The 14955-nt window shown below is 42.5% G+C and overlaps 1 protein-coding gene across 2 annotated transcripts; it reads left to right on the top strand.

Moving 5' to 3' along the window:
• Positions 1-7349: 7349 nt before the first annotated feature.
• Positions 7350-13402, top strand: LOC115688319 (DEAD-box ATP-dependent RNA helicase 46). Of its 2 annotated transcripts, none has more exons than XM_030614119.2 (9): positions 7350-7577; positions 8422-8726; positions 9264-9419; positions 9613-9681; positions 10244-10513; positions 11072-11422; positions 11574-11851; positions 12169-12561; positions 12665-13402. In XM_030614119.2, exons 2-9 carry the CDS (start codon positions 8433-8435, stop codon positions 13071-13073), a joined length of 2220 nt encoding a protein of 739 aa, XP_030469979.2. In that variant the 5' UTR covers positions 7350-7577; positions 8422-8432; the 3' UTR covers positions 13074-13402. The 2 variants fall into 2 exon arrangements, with proteins under 2 accessions (XP_030469979.2, XP_030469977.2); XM_030614117.2 differs by having other exon boundaries at positions 8419-8726.
• The last annotated feature ends 1553 nt before the right edge of the window (positions 13403-14955 follow it).

The following is a 14955-nucleotide window of genomic DNA, read 5'->3' as shown; positions in this document are numbered from 1 at the left end:
CTTCGTTTGGACTAGAATGGGTAGCCAAGTTGTCCTACCCGACGATGACGGTTCCACTGGCGAATGTTCTCTGGGGTACACGGCTGAACAAAAGAATGTCAGACCGTTAAAAACAGTTGTAATAAAATATGTAATGGATGACTCACTTTGATTGACACCAAAAATTGGAGAAATCTTTTGGGCACTCCTGCAAAATACATACCCGTTTACTCAACTAATCACGAGCGCTTTAAGTATTCTTTAAGGGCCTTTTTTTTTTTTGCCTCGGAAAAAGACTTCGAACGGGATCGGGACCTACTCAACCACCAGCGGAATGGAAGGTTTGATGCTGGAAGAAGCACCGATTGTCCGCCGGCGAGCCTGTCACCGCAACATCACTAGGTGTGAGTGGGGAAACTGAGGATCGGCGATACCTCTAAGCTTAGGTCCGTCCTTCAATGCTAGACTGAAGAATTAAACTCGGGGAAAATTGTCCATAAAGTCTATACCGATTGCACTTTTGCCAATTAGTCCTAAACTTTTCAATTTGCCAATTGAGTCCCAAATCTTTTTATGTTTTGCTAATTGAGTCAATCCAATCAATTTTAGCAGGAAATCACCGACGTGAACGCTGGTAGTGCCACGTAGGATGGCCAGCGCGGACATGGACAATATTTATTAATATTTTAATATTTTCTCGAATTTTAATTATTTTTTATTATTTCATTTTCTTTCTTTCTTTTCCTTTTTTTCTATCAAGTCTAGCGAGGGTTGTCAGCTAACAATAGGCGAGGCTGGCTGGCCCTTGTTTGTACCCGGCGAGGATCGGCTGGTGACCCTCCCCGGACTTGGAAGAAGAAAAAGAAAAAAAAAGAAAGAAAGAAAAGAAAAGAAAATTAATAAAAAAAATTCAAAAAAATATTAAAATATTATTTAAAATTGTTCATGTAAGCGCCGGCTAGCCGAGCCATGTAGAACGGCTGGCGTCCACATCAGTGATTTCTAACTAAAATTAGCCGAATGGACTCAATTGGCAAAACATGAAAATATTTATGACTCAATTGGCAAAAACATTGAAAGGTTTAAAATCAAATTGGCAAAACTGTAATAAATTTGTGACTTTTTGGATAATTTTTTCCATTGAATCTGTGACTCTTCGGCTTGCAAACCTAGTCTTGGACTTTTCAACCAGTTGGCCGCGGCCCCACGAAAAGAATCCAGAAAAAACACGAACCCTAAATTTTTTGTTCTTCCATAAACTATTATCGAATCACGTGGTTCTGTCTTCTGAACACGTTATTGTAAACTCGGACGTCGCAATATTTGACAACCGACGTTGTTGTGAGTTGCATCCTCTGATTTTCCAAGTCCAGAAAACGACTCGAGCACGAGACTTTGGCTTCGTGCGAGTCTAGATACGCCGCACTTGGAGCTGGAGGATCATCAGGTCGTGCTCATGCATGCACACGGATCATCCTAGACCTCCGGTTCAATTCTTCCTGTTATACCTGTGAAACTTGACATCCCGCACCACTTCGTCATCGCCTCGGTTGCGTTGTCTGTCGTCTTTCCGACATATTAAGCTCGTTTCCGATTGGACGGACGGCATAATTTACTGTCGCATTGGCGAGGCCGTGAACGTCTCGCGAAAACGACCCGCGTTTCAAATGTCCAACGAGACTTTACAGGCGGATACTCTCGTGTATCCCGACCTTGACTTCGTTTCGCCCGAAAGGAGACGAAAAGGAAAAAATCCCTGTTCAAAGGCAAAGGGTATCGAGCGTTCTGGGCGTTCATGCTCCGAATAGTAGCGATTTTTAAGGAAAATTAGATGCATCTTTTGAACGTTTCCATAACGTGACCGACCGCTCCAAAGACCCAAATTATCAGGCGGCGAAGGGGATCATATGACAAGTAACTTTCGAAATTGGTTGCGTGGTCTCTTTACGACTAATTTTGATAAGAGCACATGTGGATGGTCGACTTTGCCGGGTCTTGGGACTCTGGAGAAGATCTACAAGCTTGTCTTGTTCCTCCAATTTTTCAAAATGATTGTGCTAGAAATTGAGCACACCATCGGTTGGTTAGTTCTTGTGCTCGTCATTTTCTCTTTTAAGTTTATTGGTTGCTTTTGGACATGCCCATGATCGAAATTCTATATGACTCGTACTTCTTTTTTATTTTTTTGGAAAATTGTCAAAAAAACTCGTCATATTAGTCAATTTAGTGATGAACTTTTGGACGATTTGCCAATATAGCCCTTCCGATCAATTTTAATTGGAGATCACTGACGTGGCATTCTAGTCAATGCCGACCGTCCTACGTGGCACAATCGGCGCTAATGTGAACGATTATTGCAAATTTTAAAAATTTTCCCGAATTTTTTCTTTCCTTTCCTTTCCCTTTCTTTTTTCTTTTTTCCTTATATCCATCCGGTGGTTGCCAAGGCCTCTGTGATGGCCAGCAACTGCCGGCCCAGATCTTAGCGACTGGCGAGGACGTGCGAGTCACAAGAGCGCACGATCTGGATCTTCTAGATTACGCAACGACTCTGTCATTGACTTGCAAAATTCACCTCGTCCCACCATCGATAAAGAAAGGGCTTGATGAATTAGCTTGCCGAATCGCTTGTCGTGCTTGGATTTCTTAATTTTAGTAGCAGGGTCTTTCTCGCGTCTTCTTCGTTCTTGTGGAAATCCAAGAACGATCGAGCATAGAAACGACGTCGCGAACACAACTGTCTTGACTTGGACACGCGCATCACAGAGTCAAGCGGTGGAGATTGAAAAGACACGAAGGACCAAATCTTCCTTCCATGAATCTCACTGTCGGGGAGCCAATTAAGGTTGGACTTTCGTTCTATCGCCGGAGACGGGGCAATGTTGCACGGGAAATCCGCGGAGTCCGGGCCCGGACGGGGGCAAGATTTCCCCTTGGAAATCGGCTTTTTTGGTGGGGGCACGGGATGGTGATAATTGTAAGAACATGAAGAAGTCTAAAGTAGATCGATACATAATTCTTGTGAAAACTCAAAACGATTCTATATTTTTTGCTATAATTGTAGAATGCTATCCAAGCCCCAGCCCTTCTCGTACGCAAACCCATCAATCGCAGGAATTGTCAATTCCAAAGACTCCTTTGAACGCACTAGTCAGGGCGCAAATTTCCCCCGTTCACTATTGATATAAGACCTCCGCGATGGCATTCTCATTAATCGATTAGGCGTTCGCTTCACTTTTGAATAATTTCGATTTTCCTCTCTCTTCCTCGCACGGTGCGTCGTAAATGCGAGATTTATGTTTGCGTCGAAATAGGAATCACGTTTCAGAAACAATTTCTTAGCATTTCTTAGCTGAGAAGATGGCAGAACACGACTTCAATTTTCCTAAGAGACTTTATTGGGTGACGGGCTAAATTTTACCTTTTTTTTGTAATTTTGGTCCTCGACTGACTAATTGCTTAAACTGACTGAAAGATGTACAAGATAGACATGGCCACGTTCATATCTAGTACAAGATCATTAGATTCACTGGACCCTAAAGTCGTCTGATTTAGGAAAAGTCAAATTTTTGTTGCTCATTGCCTGCTCAATTTAAGTAGTGCATTAATGCTTGGGCTTGAAATTTGAATCCTAGCTGCCAGCCATGATTCTGTTTTCGGGTATTTGGAGGATCCGCTAATCAATTTTAAGCCCGGTCCACATTTGAGTTAAAGGCATTTCGGGTCAAATCGTGATGAGGCCCAACGAGAGCAAGTTTTTCTTATGCCCGTTTTTTAGATTTCTTAGATCAAAGCCCAAAATTAATCACACCATTAAACCCATCCTTGTTTAGTTCTAGGGCACGTGCGGAGATTTGCTGACCTATTTAGCACGTGCCTAGTGCTCGGTACTATTGCGCGTAACGTATGCTTAGCGGTTCCGGAACCATCGACAATGGAAGAACCCGCCCATCCGTTTACAACTCCTTGGAAATGGTAACTCTTTCCCGTGTTTTAAATACTTTGTATAATACCTAATAACGTACTAGGTGTTCCTCTAATGGTTTCAGTACCTATAGGATTATTACCAATACCCGCCGGACCTAACTTTTTATGGATACGGATCCATCTAGTTTTTATTTATTTATTATTCTTGCTCGAGCCGGACAATGGAGAATAGTCATACCTGGTTCCTTCGTCGGAGGATAGATCTATAAGAATTCACCTACCCAATAACTAGTAATTAATGATGCCGACATAGGACTTTTCTCCATCCGCAATATTCCTAAAATAACACTCTTTTCCTTCTTCTTTTTTAAAAAAATTTAGGTAATAATGCGTGGAAGTTGAACTGCAAGAGAAAAAACCACCTCACCAAAAGTTTTAGAGTTTGCTACCTCAATCTTAGCATACATGTAAGGGAACTATTAGACCAGAATTGCCGCCATAAAAGTTCCTCTTTCTTTTTCTTTTTTTTCCAATTCGATGTAATGTTTAGATATCTACGCTCGATCTCAACTTTAGACATGAATCAAGTCTTCTCTATTGTTGTTTTTAGCGCATCTACAGCATATCGCATAACCGGGCAAGATTTTTCCTATCACATCACCACATTGGAGCAGCCAGATTCAAATTTTAGCTTGTGCATGTTCTTAAATAACTATCTCGTACACATGAGTTGCTAGGAAGCTGATTTGAATTTCATTGTACATTGGCTTTGTATTGACTTCTCACCTACCATGAGACTTTTTAACCATGCATTGACTTTTCAATACTCAACAAAACAGAGGAGACCTCATAACACTGTTTTGAGGAGCCTTGACAATCACAATCTCCACTTTTCTAAGAAAGGCCTAAATTTTTACTTTTCTTTTGTGTCCTTTCTGAATAAGCGATCAAGTAATGTTCAGATTAGGTTTTTTTCACCTCGACCGATCTGCTTCCTCAGACAATCTCATGACTCGTGCAAGTGGACATATGATATTAATGAGTCGCCAGCCTCATTAATAATCATAAGACTTTTCGGGATTGGCTTTTCATCGTCTCGATTAAAAATCCATTGAGCTCCCACTCTCGACTACCATATCGTCTCGATTCTCACGCCCGGTCACCTTAAAATGCTCGGTTCAAGCCAATTTCGCCAGAGCTGACCGAACTATGGTGCAGGGGGGTCCATATGGTTTTGGACTCTTCCACCTCAATAACCAAATGTTAGATTCGGGTCACATCTGGATCTTTTAGATTACGTGGCAACTCTGTCATTGACTTGCAGAGTTCACCTCGTCCCGCTAGTCATGGCCACGGTTCGGAACCGGCGGTTCCAATTCGTGGCCATGTGTGAACCGGAACCGGAACCGCCCCTAGCGATTCCGGTTCCGGTTCCGAACCAAAAAATAAATTATGAAATAAAAAAATAATGAATTATAAAAATATGAAATAATGAATTATTCAATATAAATTATAATCAAAATGAAAATTATAGGGGTGATCGGTTCCTGGTCGGAACCGGGAACCGAACCGGTAAGACCGGTCCTTTAATTTTAGAACTAGGAACCGGACCGGCAAATCATAGAACCGGGAATCGGACCATTGGTCCAGTCCGGTTCTAGGCTGTCCAATGGAACCCTTTGCTCTTAACTAGCAAAGGATCGTAGCCACAAAAGGTATACAACTTCACATGCTCATGGCTTGGCTTGGGTTTTATAAACAACCCCTTTGATAGTCTCTTCATTCCCATTCGATGTGGGACTCTTGGCATTTGCATGAAGACAAGCCAAGAGTCTCACATTGAAGGTGTTCAAGGCAAGCCGAGAGTCTCACATCGAATGGGAATGAAGAGACCATCAAAGGGGTTGTTTATAAAACCCAAGTCAAGCATTGTAATTAGAGATCGATGCACTTACAATGCATGGCAATTAGAGTTCAATTTTTTTTATAAAAAAATATATTAAATAATGATTTTTTTTTAAAAAAATATTCATTATTATTTAAAAAAAATAATAATTTGGAATCGGAACCGGGCCCGTAGGCCACGGGCCGGTTCCGGTTCCGAACCGCGGGCCCGATCAACGGGCCGGGCCCAGGTTTGACCGGGCCGGTTCCGAGCCAAAACCGGCCCGTGGCCATGACTACGTCCCGCCATCGAGAAAGAACGGCTCGCTCTGAATGACGATGAACCAGCTTGCTGAATTGTTCATCGTGCTTGGAATTTCTAAATTTAGCAATAGGGTCTTTCTCGCATCTTTTTCGCATCTTTTTCGTTCTTGCAGAAAATCGAAGAACGATCGAGCATCGAAACGATGTTGCGAACACAACGGTCTTGACTTTGACACGCATCGTAGAGTCAAATGGTGGAAATTGAAAACATGAAGGACCAAATCTTCCTTCGATGAATCTCATTGTCGGAGAGTCAATGAGATTCACATTTTAGCTTGTGCATGTTCTTGAATAACTACTATCTTGTACCCATGTGTTGCTAAGAAGCTAATTTGAATTCATTATACATTGACTATGTATTGACTTCTCACCTACCCCGAAACTTTTTAGCTATGCCTTGGCTTCTCGATACTCAACATACAAAGGAGACCTCAACAGTGCTTCGAGGAGTCTTGACAAGCACAATCTCCACTTATCTAAGAAAGGCCTAAATTTTTACTCCGTTTTTTTCTTCGAAATAAGTATATTAGAAGTTCTAAACTTGTTATAAAAATATAATTAGATCCTAAAAATTTTCAAAAGTGCAATTAAGTTCTAAAACTTTCAAAAAGTTCAATCCAGTCCTAAAACTTATCAAATTGATTTAATGATTTAATTGCATATTTTGAAAGTTTTAGGACTAATTTGTACTTTTGTAACAAGTTTTAGGACTTCCGATGCATTTATTTATTTTTTTTCCTTTTGAATATAGCGATCAAGTAGTGTTCAGATCAGGTTTTTCCCACCTCGACCGATCGGTCTGCTTCCTCCTATGCACATAAACAGATGACATTAACGAGATATGAGCCTCATTATTAATCATAACGACTTTTCGAAATTTGCTTTTCGCCGCCATCTCAAATAAAATCCATCGAGCTCCCGCTCTCAATTATCATGTCGTCCCGATTCTTAGGCCCGATCAACTTAAAATGGCTCGGCTCAAGCCAATTTTGCCGGAGTTGCCACCGGAGTTCGCGCCGCCCGAAACGACTCCGGCGTGTTGCGATCTCCCCCAACCTTTGACGGTTGAATTCTAGAAAAATCTCTTCCCGAGAAGCAAAAGCGCTTCCGCTTTGGACCACCGGAGACGAGGTTCGAACCACGGTTAGAATCACGCCTAACTAGGGTTTGTCCGTGTTCCTTCCTTCTCAATCGCTCCGCGTCCGCCGTCCATCTGTTATAAATATCAATGCCTCCCTGTCCTCCTCCCTCCTCTCTCTCTCTCCACCCACCATTGTTGATTCTCTCTCTGCGCTTCTCGTCCGTAGGAAGCGGAGGGTTCGTGTTGGCCCAGGGGGGCTCCCGCACGCAGAGGGAGGAGAGAGACGGCTCGACCTCGCGTATCACCACATAGCATCTCTCTTTCTCTCTCTGTTTGTCTGTCTATCGCTCTGCGCATCCGGGTATTCTTGCGCCGCCGCCAGGTGCTTTTCTTTGCCCTCTCTCGATCTTTTTTGCCCTCTTTTTTTGTGGGTTTGTTTCATGCATCATTGGGTCGTCGAGGGATTTCTCGGGTCGGTGCTAAGTTTCGATTTTGCCTGTGCTAGCTCCCGCGGGGAGTCTCTGGGTGGGATTGGCTTTTTTGGATCTGGGGTTTTTTCGGAGTGCTCCCGTTGTTTTGGGGCTGCGATTGTGGTTGTGATTGATGGGTTTGCCTTGGCTTTTTTGGTTCTGAGGTTCTTTCGGAGAACTCGCGTTGTTTTGCGGCTGCGATTGTCGTTGTGGTTGATGGGTTTGCCTTGGCTTTTTTGGTTCTGGGGTTCTTTCGGAGAACTCGCGTTGTTTTGGGGCTGCGATTGTCGTTGTGGTTGATGGGTTTGCCTTGGCTTTTTTGGTTCTGGGGTTCTTTCGGAGAACTCGCGTTGTTTTGGGGCTGCAATTGTCGTTGTGATTGGTGGGTTTGCCTTGGTTTGTGATGGCTGATTCGGTGGCATTAACGCGTCTATGGTTGATGCGCAGCTATTGTGAAGCTTGAGCATTGCATCTGAGGGTTTATGATTGGTTCTTTTCCCCCCTTTCAAATGATTATATGTTACGCACTAATGGTCTAATCCTTTAGAAACAAGCGGTGTTGAATACACCACTCGTTTCTTTTTGATTTTGTTCTTCTCTGGCTTTTCTGCTGCTTAATCTACTTTGTTTTTGTGGGTATGTGCGTGATTTGTTGTACGAGCCTTCTGTATATGCTGAATGCGTGCGATTAACTATGAAGTCAAAAGATTACTTTCTCATATTGTGCTGTGTCCATGTGGAACTATCTGGCAGCAGTCTGTATTGAAATGGCTGCAACTGCAACCATGACGTCATCTGGTCCTCGCTATGCTCCGGAAGATCCTACTCTTCCCAAGCCCTGGAGAGGGCTTGTTGATGGTAAAACGGGTTATCTCTACTTTTGGAATCCGGAGACTAACGTTACTCAGTATGAGAGGCCCACGGGCACATCGTCTTCGGCTCATATCAGTTCCTCTGTTCAAGTTCGACAGCCATCACCTGGTCAGCAGCGAGGTTATAATCCTGATAAGGAAGATGATAGATATGGCCGAGGAAACAATGGTGGGTCAAGGGGCATTCAGGTACATATTCCTTTTATGCTTGCTAATTTATCTGGTGCATTGTTTTACTACTCATTTTTAACAAGAGGCTTAGTTTGCTTTTGGATGATGGTTCTGCTGCTACTCGAAAGCCTAATGATCACTCATGCTTGAAATTATGCATACACTGTTTTTTTGGCATGCCAATTACTAACTTCCCTTGCCTTTTGATTCGCCGTTTATGTAATGTGGATATAAGAATGTTGAACTAGTTTTATTTTGGGTGACAAATAGATCACTCTTGCTGCTATATAGAATGGCCGCTAATGTCTGCACTTTATAAAGATTTTGGCAAGCCATTCTGGAAATTTTTGTGATATGGGCAATAATTCGATTTGGCTTCCATTTAACCATTGTCCTGCACTGCTTTTAACAAGTAAGTTGGTCGGGAATGAGTTGCTGTAGGTTTTTCTCCGGTGATTTTATCGTTTGATTGCGGCCTTAAATTCAGTTTGAGATCTATTTTGCACAATAATTTGGAATCACTGGCTGATACTTGTCAAATGAAATGTTCATCAGAGTGCAGTTGGTGGGACAGTTAGTTCACAAAATGCTCCAAAGGGGACAGTTGGTCTTGGGCATGCAGCACCTTCTGTGAAGGAACAGGGTCATTTAAGCACTGGAAGTAGTTTATCTGCTGATGCATATCGGCGTCATCACGAAATCACTGTTTCTGTGAGTACTTTGAACTGTGTTTGAACCACACTCATAATCTTTCTTCCAGTGTGCTTGGTCAATTTCTCGTCTCTTGTCTGCGCTTTTAATTGTAACGGCTTGACCATCTTTTAGCATGCTTTCATTATATAATTTCTCTTTATAGTCACGATATTAATGATTCTATTACTAATTGGTTTTGTAATGTCATTAGGGAGCTGACGTGCCTCCGCCGTTGATGTCATTTGAAGCTACAGGATTCCCTTCAGAGATTCTCAGGGAAGTAAGTAAATCTCATTTATGTTCATTTTTCTTTGTTCTTTTATTATTGCAAAAATTCTGCCGATTTTAGCGGTTTTATATGGAGATCGTGGATGTGTTGGGAGCATTGTAAACCTAGTTTATCGGGTCGTCAAACTGGTGGAGTCAAAACGTCAAGTTTCAGACTCACGTTAATTCTTCTGCCGTCTCTACTCTTGTCTCAGGTGCGATATTTGCTCCTGGGAGGAGCTAATGTCGTACGCTATGCTGTCCTCTTTTGGGGGCTGGCATTTATTTGGGGCACCTTTAGACGATGGATCAATTATTTGGAAGGGCTTTCCAAGTCACTCATGTTCGTGGCTGGGACTGCCGATGGTGATTATTCAGTCTGCTACTTGGTCCAAACAGAAGAAGTGGTCTCCTCCTGTTCCAGCTTGCATCAGCAAGCACTGGTGGCCGCGTGCAGGGGATGATGCTTCTTCTGGCTTTAGCCAAAATTCTGTTTGGTCCAGAAAGGAAATCACAAAGAAATACTGAAGGCAGTGCCTGTGCTTATGGGGCTGCTGGGTTTTGCCTTTTTCCAGGTACACAGTGCTGGGTTTTCTTCTCCGACACCAATTCAGGCACAGTCATGGCCTATCGCACTCCAAAGTCGAGATATCGTGGCCATTGCTAAAACTGGTTCCGGGAAGACATTGGGATACCTAATACCAGGCTTTATCCATATCAAGCGCTGCCGTAATAATTCTCGTATGGGTCCAACTGTGCTGGTACTGTCACCCACGAGGGAGTTGGCGACGCAGATACAAGACGAAGCTGTCAAGTTTGGTAAATCATCAAGAATTTCCTGTGTGGTGCGTCACATGTCCATCTAACTTATCATTTTGGCTTTATCATCTCATCCTGTGTTTTTGATGGCATCATATTATTGGGACTACAAATTAATATGTACGTTACTGAAATCAATGCTCGTTTACTGATTTTCTCTGTAACCGTGTCAGTAGCTTTGCTTGTTCAGTCCATCTTTTGAGGCGTTGTTGCCACAGGATAATCCATGCATCATGATTTTTCACGCATGCAGTTGCTACTTAGAAGATGAATTTTGAGTAGACTGCGTTACCAGTGTCTTTGAGATGGTTCTTGTATTTGGATATTTGCAGACTGTGTTCCCTGATGTCCATGCATAATAAGTGTCATATGTATCTTATTTTGGGTGAAAATTGCACATTTGTCATTGTTGATTAAACAATAATGTTATTTGTGATAACTTCCTTTTCATGTTATTTTATGTAGCGGTTGAGTTCAAGATTAACTTAATTTTGTCTGTCAAAATGAGTATATCTAATGTACACTCAAATATTTGTAGATTTGAATGTAGTTGCTTATTGATACATTTCCTTTGTTTGCTCCAGTGTCTCTACGGAGGAGCACCAAAAGGTCCCCAGTTGCGGGATATAGACAGAGGAGCTGACATCGTGGTTGCCACTCCTGGACGTTTGAATGATATCCTTGAGATGAAGAGAGTCAGCCTCAGTCAAGTTTCTTACCTTGTGCTGGACGAGGCAGATCGCATGCTGGACATGGGTTTTGAACCTCAGATAAGAAAGATTGTGAGGGAGGTGCCTGCTCGCCGCCAGACTCTTATGTATACTGCTACGTGGCCAAAAGAGGTTCGTAAAATTGCAGCAGATCTACTGGTTAATCCCGTGCAGGTTAACATCGGTAATGTGGATGAGCTTGTTGCAAACAAGTCTATCACACAGGTTAGTATTGTTCTCCTCCTCCTTCCATGACTTGTACTTACGTGTTTGAAATGGTTCTTCCCTGGTGGTCGCAGTTGCTCTATTTACTAAAACCATTTTCATCAAGATGAAATACATGCTATTTATCATTTGTTATGATTTTGACATACAGCATGTGGAAGTCTTGGCTCCCATGGAGAAGCACAGACGATTGGAGCAGATACTTCGCTCTCAAGAGCCAGGGTCAAAAATAATTATCTTCTGTTCCACTAAGAAAATGTGTGATCAGCTTTCCCGTAACCTCAACCGCCAGTTCGGAGCTGCTGCAATACATGGAGACAAGTCTCAGAGTGAGAGGGATTTCGTGCTGGGTCAGTTTCGGACTGGAAAATCTCCAATCTTGGTAGCAACTGATGTGGCAGCCCGAGGATTAGATATCAAAGATATCAGGTATATTTTTTTTTGGGTCAGTAAAGAAATCAGGTAGAGGAAAAGCTACTTTTATGATGTAAGGAAGATTAAGAAATCCAGTTTTGTGATACTTGGCATATTGGAAGCTGTCTGAGTACAGATGATTGGGAGAATCTGGGTGTATTTAGGGGGTCTTTTCCCTTCAGGAACGTGCTTTGCTGTCTTTCTGTCGTTTTATTTGAACATGGCTGTTTGGATTTTTGATCTGTTGACCAATTATACATTCTATCATACACGCTTTTGGACCCCCTTATTTTATGAATTTTTGCGGTTAAAAGAACCTGCATCATTTTCAGGGTGGTTATCAATTATGACTTCCCTACTGGTGTGGAGGATTATGTTCATCGGATTGGAAGAACTGGAAGGGCAGGAGCTAGTGGATTAGCATATACGTTTTTTGGTGACCAGGATTCGAAATACGCAGCAGAACTCATCAAAGTTCTTGAGGGGGCAAACCAGCGAGTCCCACCAGAAATTCGTAGTATGGCTTCTCGTGGTGGTGGAGGAATGGGAAGGTTTAGACGCTGGGGCTCTGATTCTGGTGGTAGAGATGGAGGCCGAGGTGGACGTGGTGATTCTGGTTATGGTGGAAGAGATGGTGGAAGGGGAGGTTGGTCATTTTCTGCTTCTGCTTCCAGCAGGCCAGACAAGGGTGGCGGTCGTGGCTATGGTTCCGAGTCACGTGATAGGTAATGTTGGCAGCAACTTTGTTTGTTGGAAGTTTTTATCTATTCGATAAACTGCATTTGGAAGATCATGATGCTTAAGAGGTCTTCTCCTATATTGATACAGGTTTGGCAGTGGCCATGATGGATATGAGAGAGCTAGAAGTCGGAGTCCCAAGGGATCGGGTGGCTGGGTTGATCGTGCTAGTAACTGGAGTCGTGACCGCAGCCGTAGCCCTGATAGGTCTGAACACGACAGGGCTCGTTCCCCAGTTCGCAGCTTCCACCAAGCAATGATGGAGAGAAGCCAATCTCATCGCCCAGGTGCATCTTCCTTCCACAGTGTGAGAAAACAAGAGAGAGTTCACGGAGTCCGCCGACGTGCAAGGTCTCCTTCGCCCCGTGGGAAGGATAATGAGAGAGGGAATTTTGGGGGATCGCATGGTGATGCTCCATCGAAATGGGATGGAGGTTATGGTGGTGGGTCCCGCTCTTCTTACCTCGGGGAAGAAGAGGAAGGCATGATTCCTGTTTGATGGGGGCAGATAAGTGGGTGCAGCTGAAGATCTCCTCATTCTTTCTGAGGTCGGGCCAGTCCTTTGTTTGCCCTTATTTTTTGTTTGTTTAGTAATTAATGGAACTAGAAATAGGGGAAGCTGTAAAGAGAAACTTGGTTTCCCTAGAATTACAGGATCTAAGATGCTTGACCCTTGATCTCCTAGAACTGGTTTTCTTTGCCTCTTTGTCTGCAGTGGACGGAATGATTTTTTGTGAATGCTATATTAAAGTACCTGTAGGGGGGATTCTAATGGCAAATGCTTAACTGGATTATGGCGAATGAAGTACTTCACTGGACATTTTACTAGATGCGATGTTCTGTTAATGCGGTTCTGGAACTGCTGTGGCTTGAGCTGAGGGTCTCTATCCGATGATTGGGTGGGGATATTAAAATGTTTGTGATTGCCGTTTGCTACTTTTTTGTTTAAAATCAAAGACTCTAATTCTCAGTGCCATGTTGTATCCGTTATTGAAATTTATTGATGGTTTTGGCTGATGTTCGGTTCAATGGCTGCCGATTGGGTAGAGATGTGAATCTCCATCACAGTCAGTCTGTCACCGTGATAAATGTGGATGTTAAGAGTGTTGTAACTATTGACGCTGGTTTTTAGGAGAAGGGGTCCTCTGTTTACGTTGCGGTCTTTTATCTGGTGCTACATTCATCCCGACCATTAATCCTTATTGAGATACAATGGAGTTACCGAGCGGGTTAAGAGGGTCTTCATCAGCTTTTCAATCTATGGCTTATGGTAACGACAGCCTCGGAGAGTCATCTGGTCCGCGTCCCTTTTGAGTCGCGACCTTTTGATTTTAGCTGCTGTGGCCCTAGCTGATCTAGAAAAAAAAAAGCATTGGAAATCCATTTGTTTCTTTTCCGTCTGATTGATCTTTGCTGAGTATTCACATGATTTTTGAATCCGAAACCTTTAATCCGTTACTAAATATTAAGTGCTTTGGTGTTAGCTTAAATGCCATGGCGTCAGGCTTTGCTCCTCATTTTTTCAACATGATCTGCAATTCAACATGATCTGCAAAGGGGTAGGAACTCTTTGTTGAGAACTTTATTCCGATTTTAGCTCTCTCGAACACCAAATATGGTGCGGTGCATGAGTTTCGATGTTGTGGTGCATAAAGTTTTTGGGCGTTGAAACTTTAGAAGGGCACTTATACTAATTTAATTCTATACCTTTTAATTATACTAATTGAGTTCTAAAATTTTTGACGATTTACTAATATAGTCAATCCGGTCAATTTTGACAGAAAATCGCTAACATAAACTTTGGCCGTCCTACGTCAAATTTTACAAATTTTTAATATTTTTCTCTAAAATTTTAAATATTTTTTCTTTTTTTATTCATTGTGACCAGCGAGGGCAACCCTCACCCGGGCCGGGCTCAACCCTCTCGATTGGGCAAGGGCGAGTAGTCGAAGAAGGCTTGTAGGCCCTTGCCCAGTGGCTGGTGAGGCGATCTTCGCCTCCCACAATTAAAAAAGAAAAGAACAAAATAACAAAAAATTCATAAAAAAATATAAAAAAAAATTATAAATTTGTCTACGTTAGCGCCGATCGTGCCATGTAGTATGGATGACGTCCATTTGAGCGCTTTTTATTCATTGGCAAATTGTCAAAATGTATAGGACTTAATTGGTATAATTCAAAGATTTAGGACTGAATTGGTATAAATGCAATAGGATTATGACTTTTTGTTTTTGGTTCTTTTCCCAACTTTGGAAGAATCATGTGAAACTTCTTTGCAATATCACATTCACATCGTACGGCCAACAAAACTTCTGTTTTTCGTTTGACACCGATGCTGTTCTTAGTCAAAGTAAGCCCTTCTTATTTGTAAACCATTCTTA

Source organism: Syzygium oleosum, unplaced genomic scaffold, assembly GCF_021117445.2.
Source record: "Syzygium oleosum isolate NSW1041296 unplaced genomic scaffold, Sole_v2.1 Sole_v2.08, whole genome shotgun sequence".
NCBI classification, from domain to species: Eukaryota; Viridiplantae; Streptophyta; class Magnoliopsida; order Myrtales; family Myrtaceae; genus Syzygium; species Syzygium oleosum.
The sequence above is the reverse complement of the archived record's forward strand: the minus strand, read 5'-3'. Positions and strand labels throughout refer to the sequence as shown.

Coding starts and splice junctions, on each gene's coding strand:
- LOC115688319 (XM_030614119.2), top strand. CDS start 8,433: ATGGCTGCAACTGCAACCATGACGTCATCTGGTCCTCGCTATGCTCCG. Junction 8,727..9,263: donor GTGGGTCAAGGGGCATTCAG/GTACATATTCCT, acceptor AATGTTCATCAG/AGTGCAGTTGGTGGGACAGT. Junction 9,682..10,243: donor CTTCAGAGATTCTCAGGGAA/GTAAGTAAATCT, acceptor GCCTTTTTCCAG/GTACACAGTGCTGGGTTTTC.